The sequence below is a fragment of the Lipomyces japonicus genome, assembly GCF_038497905.1.
Source record: "Lipomyces japonicus strain CBS 7319 unplaced genomic scaffold V1514scaffold_11, whole genome shotgun sequence".
NCBI lineage: Eukaryota > Fungi > Ascomycota > Lipomycetes > Lipomycetales > Lipomycetaceae > Lipomyces > Lipomyces japonicus.
In genome coordinates, this window is record NW_027117823.1 from 65,826 (window position 1) to 82,992 (window position 17,167).

The following is a 17,167-nucleotide window of genomic DNA, read 5'->3' on the forward strand; positions in this document are numbered from 1 at the left end:
ACCATGTGTACATTTCTGCAGCACATTCACGATGCAAAGTTTCTGACGATTTATATGTCCCGTCGGCATCAGGTATCAGGGGATGAAAGTTGAAATGTCGGCAGAATATTTCAATCACCGTATCCCGTTCTTCCTTAGTTGCTAGCTCTAGCCGCCCCGACTCCTTAAAAACTGTGTGTTGCTATGGACAATCACAATTGCCATATCTATGGCTCGCAGGTCGACGTGTTCCTGACGAGCCCCAACATATCTCCAAACCTGGGATCAACTCCTGCGCTTCTGCCGGTTTGTAGTGATTTAGCGTGTTGGCATTTTTGGATGAATTGAGCTTCATGCTTAAAGCTCGTTTTACATGCCAATAGCATAGCTGAATTTTGACATTCGGCCATACCGTGCCAACTGCTGAAATTTCGGCAGCATCCTGTCAATCCCCAAGAACTTCGGTTGGATTCCATAACGATTTAGTCGCTCAAGAAACTGATGAATAATATGCGTCATCGCTCCTAAGTCGGCACGGGCTGCTCTATTCCACCAATGTTAGTTCCAAAAGTAGCATCCATCACCAATTGGACAGTTGAGTTTTGGAGCCGTTGTACGACTTCAAAAGCATAAAAGCCCAATGCTTTTAGATTTCCTGAAGTGAAGACATCATAATGTTCCTTATACGCACTATCTTCAGAGAGAAGCAGTTTAGCAGAAATTAGCGGATCTGTGTCTCGCTGCCAAATCTTGTTATGAGCCTGCTTCCAAAGATAATAGACTTGATGTCTTGTCGTAGCTTTTGTTTCCGGCAGAAGTCGAACTTCTCGGTAGATTTCGCATGGGGTCTTGGTTGACACCCGTGACTGTATATACTCCCGCATCTTTGGCACCAGTTCAATGTCTTCATAAGGCTTGAGCCATTTATGATCATTAAAAGGTCGAGTGTTCGATTTGAACAGCATCGTAAGCTTAGTTTACTTTCGCATGAAAATCGTTTCATGCGTGTGCCATCCCGCTGCTTCTCAACATTTACCTTAAACTGATACTCTTTCACACTCTTCAAATCCTGAGAGCATTGGTAATGATATCTAAAGCTCGAAAAATTGGTGCCTTTGTGGTGGAAGCGAAATCCTCCTGCCTTCCAAATGATCGTAGTCAGCTCCCGCATCGCCGCAGTCATCTCAGTCCTAACAGACGCGCTAGAGTCGTCATTATTCCTGTCATCTTCAGAAATTCGTGGAATAGATAGCGATCCAAATTGGACAGGTAAAGCATCCAAACTGAATGTAAATTGCCCGTCAAATATCTCATCTTCGCTCTGAAAACAATGTTAGAAGTGTCGCTATGTATGCGTCTCAAAGCTACATACCACTTTTTTCCAATTTTTTAAAAGCTCAATAAAATCATTCCAATCATCGAATTGGAGCGAGCGCTTTTTGTTGTGCCGGTTGCAGGTTTTGTACTGCTTCCCATTCTTTTTCTTCCCAAAGTCCTCAGCTACCTGAAATTGGAAACAACTACTGCAATATAATTTTTCCGTCATAGTAATTTCAAAATTCAATAGAAGACGATTAATGCAATGGGGTTGAGAAGAGTGAGTCGAGAGAAGACGTTGAAAAAAACGATCAAAACAATGCTGGCGAATGTAAACAAAAGACGCGAAAAAAAATGATAATATGGTGCTTATGTAATTCAGTCGTAAAATAAATATGCATAAACCAAAAAAGGCAGGTCACGTGAAACAAATAAATTAGATAATTTGTTAGTAATTGTAAAAGTCACGTGTGAATTAGAGAATAGATTATGACCCTTATTTCGATTATAAGAATTACGCCCCCATCGTTCGTTCTTTGAAGTCACGTGAATTTGCGATTTTGTTGATTTTTTTAATGACGGCAATCACCTCGTAAAGGCTTTGAATGGAGAACGGTATTTGCATTAAACAGTTTTGCTTTGAGGAACTTATCCGGTAAGCTAGAATTTTAACAAAAGAACGGCAGCGTCTGCGATTTTTTTTGTTGATTGTTAGCTCTGAGCCGGGATGGACGACTACGTCATACCGGGCCGGTCGCCTGATCCTGGTTCCGCAAAAACAAAAACAACAACAACAACAAGGACGCAACCGTTGATTCCGGTAACTGCAATGAAGAAATTGCTTAATTCTTCTGAATCTGTATTGCCTTGGTCATCCAGTGGTCATGACTCATCACACCAGTTTCCTCAATCTCTTTCTCATTCGCCGTCCTTGTCTTCGTCAGCTTCTCAGTTTGCAAAATCGACCACAGGTTCGGCGACGGTGGTCACTCCGCGCAGGCATAGCATATCTCTTAATCTTACAAAGCCTTTACGTTGTACAAGCCTTCATCAATCGATGGTACCACAGTCACCAGAGCTGGTGCCTGGGAGCTCGCCGCACAGCCGGCGAAACAGTATTGCATCATTACACTCTGCTTCGTCATCTTTAACACCTTGCAAAACGTCGTTATTGGCCACGTTAGATACATCAAGCTCGTCACATGGGTTAGAAAATAGGGACTTGTTTATCTCGTCAACTGATCCATCCGCGGCACCGTCGTACTCTTCGTCTGATAGTGATGATGAATTTGAAAGTCATTCCAATAAGGACATGATGGATTTTGGATTAAAAAGATACTCAGAAAACAAAAATTCTTTCCAACATCAAAAATCAATTTATTCAGAAGATGTATCAGTGTCATCGCCGAGCACGCCGAACATGTTTCCGCCCTTACACGGAATAGCAGCATCCGTAACTCCAAGTTCTCAGAAGAATGTATATTTCCCGCATTTTTCATTTAACGACGATGAGGTCATTTCAGATCAGACGCCAACTCAGAGACTGCCGAGAGCCACGTTGCCTGAAAACTATACAGCAGCCACCCGGTTGTCCTACGGATTTATGACATCTACAATCGCACGACAAACTGGCACATTGGCATCTTCGTTTGACGAAGTACATCCGGCATTTCGTCGTGCTGTACCAGTGTCCCGGTCTGCGACCGGCACGTTATTAAAGCCACAGATTCGAAGCTTCACGAGGATAAGTCGTGAACTTGCAGATGAGTTTGCACCAGCTGAGGCTGAAATAAAGCATGAGGCAGAAGTCACGATGTCATTTCGAGATGATTTCGACCATGATGACGATGACGATGATGATGACGATGATGATGAATATGAATATGAAGAAGGTTTTGCCGGGCGGACGATTCGAGTAAAAAAGCGAGGCGGAAAGAAGTTTCAGTTTTTTGACCCAGACATTAGTAGCGTATCTAGTGATGGCGGATCACGGCCGATTAATGCTTTTAAAAATGGCTTGCTCGACACGCCTCCAATCCGCAGGCGGCGGGCCATCAGTAATGCATCCATGACGGAGTACTTGTCAGATACTACACGAGCTGATGAGTATGAGGATCCAAACGATAGCACGGATGAAGCTCAAAGGCATGACAACGAAACCAGATTTCCGATGGCGGGAGCCGGAACATCGTTCACGCAGGCCATAAAACGGCCACTGGATGGTTGGGAATCTCCGTTGTCGAACTCGCCTGTCGGGTCTGCAGCTGGGATTGATCGAAAGCTTAAACGTCGAGGGCAAGGTGACGACAGGTTTGAATCGTATTCGATTAAACGAAGGGCCGTTTCTCCCAGCATCGTTGGCGCAGGATCGCCCACGTTGGGATCTCCGGGATCGTTTGCAGCCGGAAAAAGGAATATGAAGCAAATGCAAGGTATGTTGTTTTTTTTGTTTGTTTTTAATTAACGTGGGCACGTATGTTAAAGACAAAATATTTTTAGAAACTTACGACCGGATTCAAAAAATGAGTCTAAATTGAGCTTTTTTTTTTTTTTTTTTACTGTGTACTACATTAGATAATTACACGGGCGTTCTGTTATGGGTGATTATATTGGTTTGGGCGTTTTATTTTAGGACAAGTAGGATAAAGTGGAGAGTTTTATTGGTGGATTGTAAATATTTTAGTCGGTAATCAATGAGAGATTGTTAAAAAGAAGCAGATGTAAACCAAATCCAGGGGCAACATGACGAAGCACGGGTGGAGAAAACAAATATCGGCAAGCACACCAGGTACCAAAATCAAGGCCACAACCGAAAAAGTTATTAAAATCAAAATTACTAGATTACAACATTTTTTAAGTCATAGGCCCGCGAAGGCTTAGTGTGCGTTTCTTCATTTTGTAACATGTCGACGCGGACAGCGGTTCTGCAGCAACAACAGCAGCAACAAGGAGTGCCGTCGTCGCCCGATCAAGCCCGACCGATTTCACATAACGGACCTTTTCAAGATGATAGCACGCAGGACATGATGCTTAATTTGCAACAAGTTCTTTTGCTGAACTCAGATCCATTGTCACTCTTGAACTCGTTGGAAGGGGACGATTATCTTGAACAACTTGCGCCCGTGCTGGAAGACGCGGTTAATGTGGATCAGGTAGACGTGCTACTCGATAAGCTCACTGCCATTACAGATCAGAAAGAACTGGAAGTACAAAAGTTGTGCAATGATAACCAGCAGGTAATGACTAAAATTTGCTTAGTTATAAGACATGCAAGCTAAATCATTCGTGATCTAGGAATACACAAAAGCGGTTCAGCAATTGGCTCAAGTCAAATCACATTCAGAACAGCTCCGGACAAAAGTTTATGATATTAATCAAGACATTCAACAGACAGGGAATTCGTTGGTTGCCAAGGTATGGTTTAATTGGTTAAATTACACATCTTGCGTAGAATCTAACTTGTTTAAATTTAGAACAAAATGCTTCTTGATTCTCAAGGAGCCAAAAAGAGTATCGACGAAGCTACGGTAGCACTACACAAATGCTTAAAAGTTTTGAATATGACAAACAGAATATATGAAATGATTGAACAAAAAAAATATTTTTTGGCCCTTAAAGTATGTCGGAATTGAATCTTACAGCTATGCTATAAATGTTAACATGATTTACACAGAGCATCACCGACCTTCAACGAAATTACCTTCAAGAAGTTTCTGAATTTGAGTTTGCACGAAGCATAAGTGAGTTTTGCAAAGATGTTTGGATCATTTGATTCCATTCTTTAATGCTGAATTTTAAAGGGAATTCTGTGCCTGCCATGCAAGCAAAAATAAAAGAAGACGTTATTGCAGATTTACACGTTTGGCTTGGAAGGTAATAAAGAATTGTGAATGATTGAGCATTTGAAAATTGTGATTAACACTGAGCAGCGTGCGAAAAATATCAGCCCAGATTGGTAGTATAGCATTCGGTGCGACCGAATTTAAACGGCAACGTTGGAAAACTCGGGTTGACAAAAATCCTCATTTACGATTTTATAAGCTCAATTCTGCGGTTGAGATTGCCTTAGAAGAAAATGATGAATGTACGGTACCATTGCGTTTTTGAAATCGGGCATGGAAAGTTTATGAGGCTAATATCTTGTAGTTGATCCTTTGGATAACGATCATCTTCACGTCAGCTTAACGCCTTTGTTTGAATGTATGCATATTTTTTTAACTCTTGGCGTTTTGGAAGAATTTAGGCAAAAGTATGAGCACGATAGAATAAAAGACCTGGAAGTGCTATTGCCGGCCAAGTTGGAGTTTACTGACGAAAACATCAACCCACTTGAATTACTGTTGCACACAGTTTGCGGATTTGCCATTGTCGAACGTGCTACTCGAAGGCAAGCTCATAACTTTAGAACCGCAGAAGCGGTAGATTCGTTATGGCAGTCAGCTTGCCAACGCGTAGCGGATTTGATTGCACCAGTACTGCCTAATTTACAAGATCCCGAGACCATATTAAAGGTCAGGACATTGTTAGGATTATTTATTCAGACCATGGAGGTAAGGAAAATTGTATATTATAACTATACAGGTGCATTTGGCTAATGTTTTGTTTTTAGAGTTATGAGTTTGAAGTAAACCGGTTAAATTCATTTTTACTTACATTATTTGAAAAATATTCTACCTTTTTGAAGCAAAGATTCATGCTAGAATTTCAGCAAACGGTCACGGAAGATGATTACATGCCCATGGTTATCAACGGTCGAGAGTTATGGGAAAACGTTATTAGTGTTAGTTGGTACAAGTCAAATGTGGACCCCAGTCATGTCAAATTCCCGTGCACGTTGCCATTTTCGCAAGTTTATCCATTGTCATGCGCGGAGATTAGAAATTTTGTTAGCCAGCATTATTCTTTTTCGGATGAGTATTCAGATGAGAACCCGATCAAGCTCGAGCAAACATTAAAAAACTCATTGGACGAGCTTCTGGTAGACGTGGTTTGCAGAACATTAGTGGATCGTCTGAGGTCATCAAATCGAGAAGAAATCGTGCAAATCTTTGTTAATTTAGAATATTTTGAGACTGCGGCAATAGAACTCGAGAAGATGTTGAATGAAAGTTCTGCGATTCCGGCTTCATTATCACAAGGACCGATCAAATTACGTGCTGGTCAAGAATTTGCCACCGCCAGGAAGAAAGCTGAAAAGAGAGTGTTTGAACTTGTAAATTCCAAGATTGATGATTTTCTTGAAATTGCAGATTACAATTGGGAAGCAGTGAAGGAAAACAATGATCCGAGTTCATATTTAATTGACATGGTCCGGTTTTTGCAAACATTGGTAAATTCTACCTTGGTAAACTTACCAAAGTCGATCAAAAGTTTTATATATTTTGATGCGTTCGATCATCTTGCTACATCATTACTTGATATGCTTCTTAATTCTGGAAGAAGAATTACGAGACCGGCGTTGAATAATTTTGATCGAGACGTGGAATACTTGGAAGGTTTTGTCGGATCGCTTGGTTCTGGCAGAAATGCGGAAAAGAGATTGAACGGTAACAGCACGGCGTCGACCAGGTTAAAACATCGAAGCGAAGAGGATGCGGATAACAGTCTGTTAACCACGTTTACGGAATTGCGACAGACCATTGAACTATTGCAATCGCCAAATATGGAAGAGTATAATAATACCGAGATACGAATGCGCAAGTACGGCCGCGTGAAGCATCAGAATGCCATTGCGCTAATTGAAAAGTTGAATGCTGCTCCACCTATGCCGCTGCGGTCGAAGAGATTGTATCGAGGCAGGGGCTGAAAGCCATTTTTGCTTGTTGTATATTACACCAAAACTATGGGGCATTTGTATGTAAATATAGAATTTTTATTTAGGAGTTTGATATTCGAGAGAAATAAGTAAACCTTTTAATGTCCGTTTTGAAGGACAATGTCAAAATTTTAAGTACATTTCCAAACCTATTACCTTTCCTTAGATGTATGATACACACATAAAAAATGCACCAACACAACCTTAAAAAACAAAAAAACAAAAATAAATGAATACGTAGCAAAAACCACACAAATGTAAAATAAAAAAAAAAAAAAGAACAGTGGACTTAATCTGAATATTTCTGCTCATCAGCAATTAAAATATCTTTCAAGAAAGCTTTCATCTCAGCCTTTTCACTATGTGTTTTAATCATGCCGTTGCATAAACTGACGCACTCGCTCCACCAATCGTTAATAGTATTCACGACGAGTTTATTCTGATCACCGGTTGCAGAGGATGCAGACTCAGACGTGGTGGCTATCACAGTTTTGTTATCAATTTCGTCCCTCACCCAACGCCAGAATGCAGCGGCAAAAAGATAATGATAAAAATTTGGTGGCTTGGTCTTTAGCCGGTAAAGATTGTTTGTATAAGTTTTAATGCCACAATCGCGCAATGCCCTGGGATCTTCGGCACTGGTCGCGGTCTCAACCGTTTCATACAATTGCTTTCGGAATAATGCAATCCCATGAGAAAACGTGTCAGCAATCGCAAGGTCATTCTTTGTCGTCCGCTTCATTCTGCCGTCCTGTGAGTATGCCAGTTCGAAAAAACCTTGCGCTTCTCTCAATTTTTGTGAATTATATCCGACCGCGAATGCGAAAATCTCTGAATGCATGTTCGCCCAAAGCTTTGCTCTTCTTCGTTCGTTCAGCAGGACCACGCCGTTCTCGTGAGACGGCTTGTCGGAGTATGGCAACGCCCGAAAATTCGACACCACGGGAAAAGTTGAATCGAGTTCGGGTATGACCGGCACAGGTGCTGGACTGTTATCATTTGCATTTGCTTCAGCATTTTCCATATAAGTACCTTCCGTACCTTCATTGACTTCTGGTTTAGTTTTCGTTCGTTTCGTGATATGACCTTCCTCTTTGTCTCCTCCATTTACGAACGACTCAGGCTTGATGCCGGTCAAGGCACGTTTAAGGCGACCAGTAGGGGTAAGATAATAATTAGCATTTACTTCCGTGTTTTTACTGTTCACCGTGCTAATATAGTTCGAACCCGATTCATCCGGACCTTGCTCCAAAAATTTTCGTAGCAAGTTAAGTTCGCCATACACGGCGTAAAACTTTTGCGACAATTGATCGATTTCAAGTTGACCCACGTTAGCTAACGCAATATCACCCAGCAGTGGCAAGAACTTGTCCGCGATCGACAACACCCTGGTCTTGATTTCTCTATAGTGTGGTGGCTGCCGTCTTCGCCGACTTCGTCGTGTTCCAGATGGTTGAGGCACTACCGTGAGAGGTTCATCCGTCGCGCCTGCTGTACTTGCAGTTGGAGCTGGTGCTATCGACCGGAACTTGGTTTTTCCATTCGGCGCATCAGACAGCGCATCAGAATCGCTGCCGGATTCCTTGTTATCATCATCATCTTCTTCTTCTTCTTCTTCTTCTTCTTCTTCTTCGTTGTGTTCGCTGCTGTCGTTATCGTTATCGTTATCGTGCTTATCCTCTTTATCCTCTTTGATATTGTCTTTTTCTTCGTCTTCGTCTTTGTCTTTGTCTTTGTCTTTGTCTTTGTCTTTGTCTTTGTCTTTGTCTTTGTCTTCGTCTTCGTCCTCGTTCTCTTCTTCGTCTGTTGTCTCTTCTATCTGGCGCTCCGGTATGGCTTGTACGTTTGCTTCCTGTTTCCGAATCACGGCATCCAAATTGGGGGATCGCCTAGTTACATTTTCTACTGGACTCGCGCCGCCACTGGACTGATCAAGCACTGCCGACATTCTGAATAACCCAAACTAATTATAATAAATTAAAATCGATCAATTTCAAAATGCTAGTTATCATGTGTATTGATTATTATGTAATAAATGTAAGAGTCTGTTATTGTGGATATATTGATCTGTATGTTGACCTGCCGCAAGTAATCAAAAACATGCAAATCAAAAAGACAAAAAAAGAATGGAAAAAAAAAATTTATGGGACAACCAAATTAATTATAAATAATTTTTAAAGTGTGAAATCACATGGTTTAGATTTGTAACATTTACTTTTGAGCTAAATTATGTGAAAAAAAAAAAAAAAAAAAAAGTATCCCAAAGCATAAAAGCAACGAAATTGAAATTTGTTGTAAAAATAACGTAACCATTAATTCGAAATTAGTTAGTTAGCGCAACATTAAATTACCGTTTGAATAGATATCTACCAATACCGTACTTAAGTACTTATTATTATATTATATATGCACCGACCGGTATAATTCAAAAACTGCGTGCCATTAATAATATTTACCTATAATTATGTATTAGACGAGATATGCACGCATTTGAATGTTATATATATATACTCATAGCCAAACTGACATGAGTAATAAACATTTACGATTCAGCTAAACTTGGCAAGTTTTTCTTTATACATATTTTACAAAACCGTTTGTATCGATAATTTTCTCGCTATGTTCACAAGCAAATCTTGTCGGTCTGAGCTCATTATAGCCAACTGACATGGGTCAAGAAGTCTGTAAATTGTATGCAACTAGCTGTTGTGGCCGTGCTGACTCCAAATAATTAAACTTTACTATTGGTTTTATTTCCACTGAATTCTTGCCAGAATACTTACTTATCTTCACTAATTTTTTATTTTTTGTTTTTTGGTCTTGTAGCGCTCTGTGTACTTTGCAAAGTCTTGTAAAGCCAGCCAGCTGATGCTTGTGCTGTCGCTTGCGCGGCGGCGTGCGGACAACGTAAACTAATGCATATATGGTGGATTCATTAACCTTTATTAAGAATAGTTGGGCCATTAATGGTTTTAAATACCGATCCTTGTTCTCTTATATATAAGATCTTCTTGGATCATAGAATGTAACTTGTCTTGTCACGCAACACGCAACCGGAATAGATTAACTAAATTTGATATTAGAAAGGAGGTTGATATTTTGAAAACCGTTCCGCCAGAGATTCAGCGATTAATACAATTCAATGATAGCGGACATGGCACTTATGACAATGCTTATTATCCGTTTGTTGTCGTGCCCTCCGAGCACATAGCTGGCATTCCCAAGATTCACTTGCTTGAAGCGTTCAAGCAAGCCAACTCACAGTTTTACGATTTGGTTAAATGTATTTCAAAGAATTTTAATTTTTAAATTAAATTTTCATTGTTAATAGTCTCATGCAGTAAACAGCTGGTCCGATGATCAAGCTTTGAAAATCAGTCAGTATGCAGTTGTTATTCTTCTTGTCACTAGTGAAAATTTGACTGCCATAAATGCCAGGTTGGTCGACCTACGCTGCACACCTTGCATCTTTTTCATAAATGCTAACTTAAAATTTATTTCAAACCAGGAAACGATTACTAAGGGATCATCCTTCAATTGCCAATCCAAACCAAGAACAGAATGTTACCGATCTGTTTCTTTGCTCCCGTCTTCAAAAGCATACGAAATCACCTCTGATATGGAATTATCGCAAGCATGCCGTCAAACTACAATTACAGCAACATCATGATGAATTTCAAGTTCGGCAAATTGAAGAATTATGCAAGCATGAATTACGCATGACATTCGTATCTGGTGAATATCATCCATCAAATTATTATGCCTGGTCTTATGCCCGCTGGCTCTTCTCGGACATTTATAGCATGCATATACTGAAGAAATCGCATGCTGGCTCCGCGATCCAGACTAAATCTTATCTGAAGCGTACGGTAGCTACAGTTCAGAAATGGTCATTTGCACATCCCAGAGATGCTTCTGGATGGTCATTTCTGGAATGGATTCTTCTCTTTTATGTCAATTCTATTCACTTTGGTGTCTCGGGCGTTCAGGATGACGATCTTTTATTATCCACACTATTTGAAGTCATCAGGTTTTCTACAACGGTCAGCCAAGGACATGAGACAACTTGGTGCTTGATCAAGCGGGTATTAAGCGATCCGGTATATGTTAGTGACAAGCAACAACAGTCCGTTATTAAAGTGATTACGCGTTACGTCAAAAGTCGACAGATTGACCAGTATGAATGCGAACACGATTCCGCGTCTGAAGGCACTACTGACCATATACGTTTGAAGCAAGAGAGGGCGCTTGATAGTTTACGGAACAAGGATGTTTACTCTGTGTTAGGATGTCTAAACTGGACACAAGTTGTATTGCATTTAAAAAGGAATGAAAAACGGTAGTGTATATGACATTTTTAATCTCTAAAATTATTTTGTAAACTACGTGTAGCTTGTCGACATAAAAATAAGGCGACATAAAAAAAAATCCAACTTATTAAATAATACGACATTAAACTGTACAAAATAAATCTAACAGACCCGCAGTATTTACTTCTTTTTCTGCTGCGACGTCGTATTCTTGGGAAGTTCCTTCGTAAACGGAATAAACTCTGGCTCACCCGGAATCCACTTTCTAAGAACTTCAGGGACTTTGAAGCCATCCTCGGTTTGATAGTTTTCTAATATACAACACAAGGTGCGCTCGGTCGCGGTAAGAGTCGAGTTCAAACAATGAACGTATTTTTTTTCACGCTGATTCAATTTCTTGATGCCACATCTGATTTCCAAATTGCGAGACTGGTAGTCAGTGCAGTTCGAGCATGAGACTAATTCCTTGTATTCCCCTTGGTATGGGAACCAAGCCTCAAGATCGTACTTCTTTGCAGCCGCATTATTAAGTTCACCAGACACAATGCCGACAACGCGATAAGGAAGCTTTAATGATTGATAGAATTCTTCAGAATGAGCAATCATCCTGTCAAACTCTTCCCAAGATTTTTCAGGCTCAGTAATCACAAATTGCTCGATCTTTTCGAATGCATGAACACGGAATATACCCCAAGCATCTTTGCCGTGAGATCCAGCCTCACGACGGAAGCAGGAAGAATATCCGGCATATTTTTTTGGCAGCTGTTCAGAAGGTTGTTCAAACCACTCATCTGAATGGTAGGCCGAAATTGGCTGCTCAGAAGTAGCAATCAAGTACTTCTCATCACTACCATCAATAACTTTGTATAATTCTTCGTCAAATTGAGAAAGCTGGGCAGTCTTGGCCATAACATCCTTGTTCAACATAACCGGGGCTTGAAGGGCAGTGTACCCTTTTGAAACAAGAAAACTGAGACCGTGATTAATCAGGGCCTGGTTGAGGAACACGCCGTAGTTGCGAAGAAAAAATCCACGATGTCCCGAAAGCTTGGCTCCTCTTTCAGGATCATAACCGTCCAGTCTTGTGAGTACCTCATGGTGTGAAAGAATGTTATCAAGCTTCTTCGGCTCTCCATTAGGAAACCAGGTGCGAATAAGGTCATTATCATCCTAATAAGTAACTTTTAGCTTGCCGTATAATAATTTTTTTTTTCTGCATACCTCGTTCTGGCTCACGATAACTGATTCGTGAACAATGTTACCAACGGTGTTCACCTTCGCCTTCAGTTGGGCATCTGCCTCGGTTTCCTTTTCCGTAAGCTCGGCCTTCTTAGCCACGATCTCCTCCTTTTGTTTCAATAAGTCTGAAGCATCTTCTTTCGCCTATTAAAAATCAATGTAAAACCTCAAATCTCGACGTTAGTAGTTAACAAATGAACAAAACTAACCTTGAACTTAAGACCAATCTCCTTTTGAATCTTATTCTGCTGCTTGTTTAACTCATCGAGGTCAAACCGAACTTAACATCCAATTCTTGTTAACATTATAAATTCTTGCTTCAATAACTACAGGACATTGTTAGCAACATACTCTTCGTCCACTCTTTGTAGTCATTTATGATTTCGTCGACTATTTCAACTGGTGCTCCTCGGGCAGCCTGTGACTTTCGGATTGCCTCAGGGTTTCCTCCCTTGTCTTCCAAAAACTGAAGAATATCGAGCATCTTTCAAATTCGCTGACAGTAAACTATTTGGAGGCGGTGTTAGTAAGTATAATTTAAAATTCTTGTTCAGATCATGTAAAATGTGAAGAATTAATCAGAAGCATAGTATTTTTAGTAAAAAAAAAAAAAAAAAAAAAACTTGAACCACGATCATACAAGAGGCCAGGGTTTACTTACTCTATTAAACGTATAATATATTTGACCTTTAGAGTGTTGGTGCTATTGTATCGTTTGCTTTAAAGTGTGCCGTTTTGACTCGCGAATTTGTTTTTTTTTTTTTGTTCGCGGTTTGCATTAGATAAAAAGTTGCAACGCCTCACGATCACGATAATATGATGATACGTATGTACAGTTGTGTACATTTCACACAACATCAAGTCATACACAATACTAAGTTATTCAACAATTCTGACGCAAAAGAAAATTTAAACGTGTTTAAATTCCGTTTTCTTTGCACTGATTTGTGAACCGCCACACCCACTCTGTCTTGATTAGTCTCAAATATTGCGATTAAGCTAACAAAAACTGCGTCGCACTATTTATCCGAGATTACACGATAAATGGTATGTAGACAAGAGAAAAGAGAACTTCAAAATAGAGTCTTTATGTTACTGCATTTCAAATAAAAGCTTACGTAGCATACGATGTACTATTCGATGACAATGAATCGACTCAAAAATTCATATTTTTCCATTTAATAAATCATCAAGAAATTTATCGTCTTCGTCGTTATTATGCAAAACAGCTGAATCAATATTACCAGCAACTGCAGTATTTAACAGAGTTTTGTTATTTGCCTGCAAGGAAGATGCGCCCAAACCAGCCCTGCCCTCATTAATAGGTCGTGGCACAATATTGTTACTGTTTTGGTCTTTGATTTCAATCTCGGACCAAAAATTATCAAAATCGCTATCCAAATTTGTAGATAATTTGGAATCCAATTTTTTTTTTGTCACCATGGAAGCGACCGACTTTGGCAATCGCTTAAGCCGTTCCAATTCTTCATCTGTTTCCTTCCTAGCTGTCGATTTGTATTTATCTCGAACTGTTTCAATATACTTCAATTTTTCAATCCGCCTGTCTGTCTGCTTATATTCGTCATCATTAGCATCAAAAAACACGATCTTGTTTTTCTTTGGCAGTAATAAGTCTTTAGATTTAGTCTTCGGCTCGTTTATCTCTATTTTGCTTTCAAAAATATCGCGAACGTCATCATCGTTAACGTCTTGTGATATTGTAGTATCAAGATATTTTGACAAACCACCGTCCTGTGGTCGCTGTATACCTTGTAAATAGTCATCTTCGCTGTCGTCTTTGACAACGTACTCTTCGGTGGCTTCCTGGTCCAGATATCTCCAAGAGTTGGACGGCAACTGTTTTTTCCTGATCGGCACTGCATTTCCATTTTCAACATTTAATTCATCATTCTCATCATCATATTCATCATTCTCATCATCATGGTCGGCATCATTCGCAGCCGATCCCTCAGTGTCACTTTTCTCATCTTTGCTTCGTAAATGCTCGTCACCGTTGCTTGATAGCTTGTTTGAATCTTCATTTGATTGCTTGTCAATCAAGCCCTTTTCCTTAATTCCATGCTTTCGTTTGTATGCACGGGTAGCTTTTTTATCCCATTTACTGTTATGCAATACCATTTTGTACTTTTAGTATCTGGTGCCTTTACGCAAGATGTAGCGCCGCACTTTTTAATCTAAATAGACACTTCTAATAAATTATGCAAATGTAATTACCGGTTCGTTAATATATATTATATACATTTATTCTTTAACATATTGTGGAGAATTTATAACTATAAGTTGTACAATAAATATTTAAATATAACATTCATAGATATTGTTCCAACAGTATCCGAACACCAAACCATCCCATAGAACAACGAAAGAATCAAAAAAAAAAAAAAAATCAAAAAAAATACTTCATTATCACTTAAACTCGTTCCCAACTTGAAGTCAAATCAGGATGGCCTGAATCAGTCTCAGAAATATAAGGTGACCCACTAACACCGCTAGAGAGTGGTGAATCTGGGGTATCTTGTGGCCGGGCAGATTCATCTAGGCTCTCGCGGTAAGCATCAGGAGAGACGGTCCTAAAAAGGTCGGAAGTACCAGCTTGAGAAATTCCAAGAAACCATTCCAATGTTCTTTCTGGTAAAAAACCTCCAAGAACGAAAAACAAATAGCTACCTCGTCCAACAAATTGTGTGCGCGCAATGCTCTTCGGATCCTCCATAGTTAAGCAATCAACAATTGCAAGATTAAGCTCCTTAAGCGAGCTTCCAGCACCTCGTTTCGAGCTTGCGCTTGACACAATAGAAGACGCCGTTCCACTAATTGCTTTGCTAGCAGTACTATATGCCTTTCCATAAATATTCCTAATGTTTTCAGGCCATGACAACACGTCCGCACGAATAGTATTACTCGATCTGCACGGAGACGTGGCAGGAGAATATGATCGTGCATACCTGTTGGGTGACTGAGTTCCATGCACTGACCCAGTTGACGGGGCCATGAATGGAGATGGAGGCGACGACGAATAAGAGGACGGAATGGGCACCGACATATCAAACGAACCAAGGCGCATATGAATAAATGGAATACCTTGAGGAGCAAGTTCTCTCTGCATGCAAAGAGCAAAAGCACTTAAAGCATTTGCCGTGACGCATTCTGGTGCATGAAATGGAAGACACAGCGACGGCAAAATCGAAGGAGTCAAAAGAATAAATCTGGCATCATGTCTTCGAACCAAAGGAATAAACCCTTGAGATAGTAGAGCCACAGAGCCCACCACTTTCGAGTATAAAACATCAGACCAGTCATAGGCATTGATGGACTCTACAGGACCAGTGGGATAATATAAATCTGGCAAGATAATAACTCCAGCTAGATGTTCGTGGCGGTCAACTAAGCCCGCAAACTTTTCAACAACTGCATTTCGCTCAATAGACTACATTATGTCAGCAAAACAGAATCGCTTAACTATTCGAAACGATACACATACGTCAGGACTAGGCATGATAAGCGGACGGATATCGGGACTATCCTCTTTCAACACAAGATGTTCTTCACCTGGCTGCACAGTTATGAAAACAATGAATCCTCGACGTTCAAGGTCAGCCGCAATAATTTTTGCAATGGGCTCGCGTGGCGAACTGGCAAGAACTATTATCAACCAGTCAACATAATGGTACGGTGTGACCATAATTGCAATGTACACTTACCGACAGCTTCAATTCTAGCTCCATTTACCGCTTTGCGGGCACGCCTTCTTCTCTTTTTCAAATGTAAATACTGACGACGGTATTTGAATCCCAAGTAAGTAGTCCCTGTCACACCAAGCAAAAGAGCGCCAGCTAATAGCTTGTTCTGATTAATCCAGTTAAAAATTCGCTCGGTCGTAGATGGTGGCGGCGGCTGTGAAACAATCAACGCAGCTACCTTCTCAGCAGGGAATAAAATCGCCAGGGCTCTTTCTTTGGTCAGGGGAGGCAAGGCTTCAACTTCCCGCACGATCGCCTCTTTGCTGGTTGTCAACCACTCCACCACATTCTGAACTTGATCATTCGCAGAAATTTCATTCACAGATTTATAAATGAAATCTGTTGCCTGAATATTAAAAGAATATACAGCGTCCATAATATAGGAAACCGGATCTGGCGGAGGAGAACCCGTTGCCATGATGTAATACTAGTGTCGAGTTTCGATCTCGATGTAAATAATTAAAAAAAAAAACTTCAAAAATGAAGCAGTATCCAAGAAAATACTTGTAGTATAAAAGCTCAATGACAAACGTACAAAAACAATCTCAGTACAGTAGGATCAGGGAATTGGTTATACGTGTAAAAGGAGAATGATCATAGACTAGGAACAATGCCCGACTTTATAAATCTGTCATCACGCGCGACAAGACGTATTCTCCCAACTCACGGAATCACATTTTTAGTCACACTTTGTGATCGAATTTCTATGGTCGGGGCTGTATCAAAACACAAGCTTGTTGAAAATT

The 17,167-nt window shown here is 40.3% G+C and overlaps 8 protein-coding genes across 8 annotated transcripts; 3 read left to right on the forward strand and 5 right to left on the reverse strand.

Annotated features, from left to right (window-relative positions):
- Positions 1-110: 110 nt before the first annotated feature.
- V1514DRAFT_355669 (uncharacterized protein) lies at positions 111-1,525 on the reverse strand (the record flags this gene model as incomplete). Its single annotated transcript, XM_066929637.1, has 3 exons — positions 111-893; positions 1,016-1,300; positions 1,352-1,525. The coding sequence occupies 3 exons, from the start codon at positions 1,523-1,525 to the stop codon at positions 504-506; spliced, it is 849 nt and encodes a 282-aa protein (XP_066784359.1). The 3' UTR covers positions 111-503.
- Positions 1,526-1,842: 317 nt separating this feature from the next.
- Positions 1,843-4,011, forward strand: V1514DRAFT_328018 (uncharacterized protein). The gene is made up of 2 exons (XM_066927089.1): positions 1,843-3,728; positions 3,796-4,011. Exons 1-2 carry the CDS (start codon positions 2,024-2,026, stop codon positions 3,831-3,833), a joined length of 1,743 nt encoding a protein of 580 aa, XP_066784360.1. The 5' UTR covers positions 1,843-2,023; the 3' UTR covers positions 3,834-4,011.
- On the forward strand, positions 4,012-7,260 carry V1514DRAFT_328020 (exocyst complex subunit Sec15-like-domain-containing protein). The gene is made up of 8 exons (XM_066927090.1): positions 4,012-4,532; positions 4,591-4,710; positions 4,770-4,913; positions 4,970-5,036; positions 5,097-5,169; positions 5,226-5,380; positions 5,443-5,846; positions 5,906-7,260. The coding sequence occupies exons 1-8, from the start codon at positions 4,200-4,202 to the stop codon at positions 7,100-7,102; spliced, it is 2,493 nt and encodes an 830-aa protein (XP_066784361.1). The 5' UTR covers positions 4,012-4,199; the 3' UTR covers positions 7,103-7,260.
- Positions 7,261-7,409: 149 nt separating this feature from the next.
- Positions 7,410-8,804, reverse strand: V1514DRAFT_269902 (uncharacterized protein; the record flags this gene model as incomplete). The annotated part of the gene is made up of 1 exon (XM_066924817.1): positions 7,410-8,804. A coding segment is annotated over one exon (1,395 nt), but the record flags the coding sequence as incomplete, so codon positions are not given.
- A 1,054-nt stretch (positions 8,805-9,858) lies between these two features.
- On the forward strand, positions 9,859-11,636 carry V1514DRAFT_366770 (uncharacterized protein). The gene is made up of 4 exons (XM_066929841.1): positions 9,859-10,136; positions 10,195-10,394; positions 10,453-10,549; positions 10,620-11,636. Exons 1-4 carry the CDS (start codon positions 10,078-10,080, stop codon positions 11,452-11,454), a joined length of 1,191 nt encoding a protein of 396 aa, XP_066784363.1. The 5' UTR covers positions 9,859-10,077; the 3' UTR covers positions 11,455-11,636.
- V1514DRAFT_328032 (uncharacterized protein) lies at positions 11,392-13,442 on the reverse strand. Its single transcript, XM_066927091.1, has 5 exons — positions 13,322-13,442; positions 13,012-13,167; positions 12,870-12,940; positions 12,643-12,804; positions 11,392-12,591 (listed from the first exon to the last, which is right to left on the reverse strand). Exons 2-5 carry the CDS (start codon positions 13,142-13,144, stop codon positions 11,602-11,604), a joined length of 1,356 nt encoding a protein of 451 aa, XP_066784364.1. The 5' UTR covers positions 13,145-13,167; positions 13,322-13,442; the 3' UTR covers positions 11,392-11,601.
- Positions 13,443-13,739: 297 nt separating this feature from the next.
- Positions 13,740-14,817, reverse strand: V1514DRAFT_328034 (uncharacterized protein). Its single transcript, XM_066927092.1, has one exon. The coding sequence runs from the start codon at positions 14,797-14,799 to the stop codon at positions 13,825-13,827; it is 975 nt and encodes a 324-aa protein (XP_066784365.1). The 5' UTR covers positions 14,800-14,817; the 3' UTR covers positions 13,740-13,824.
- Positions 14,818-14,891: 74 nt separating this feature from the next.
- Positions 14,892-17,069, reverse strand: V1514DRAFT_328036 (uncharacterized protein). The gene is made up of 3 exons (XM_066927093.1): positions 16,383-17,069; positions 16,163-16,323; positions 14,892-16,108 (listed from the first exon to the last, which is right to left on the reverse strand). Exons 1-3 carry the CDS (start codon positions 16,837-16,839, stop codon positions 15,092-15,094), a joined length of 1,635 nt encoding a protein of 544 aa, XP_066784366.1. The 5' UTR covers positions 16,840-17,069; the 3' UTR covers positions 14,892-15,091.
- Between the last annotated feature and the right edge of the window lie 98 nt (positions 17,070-17,167).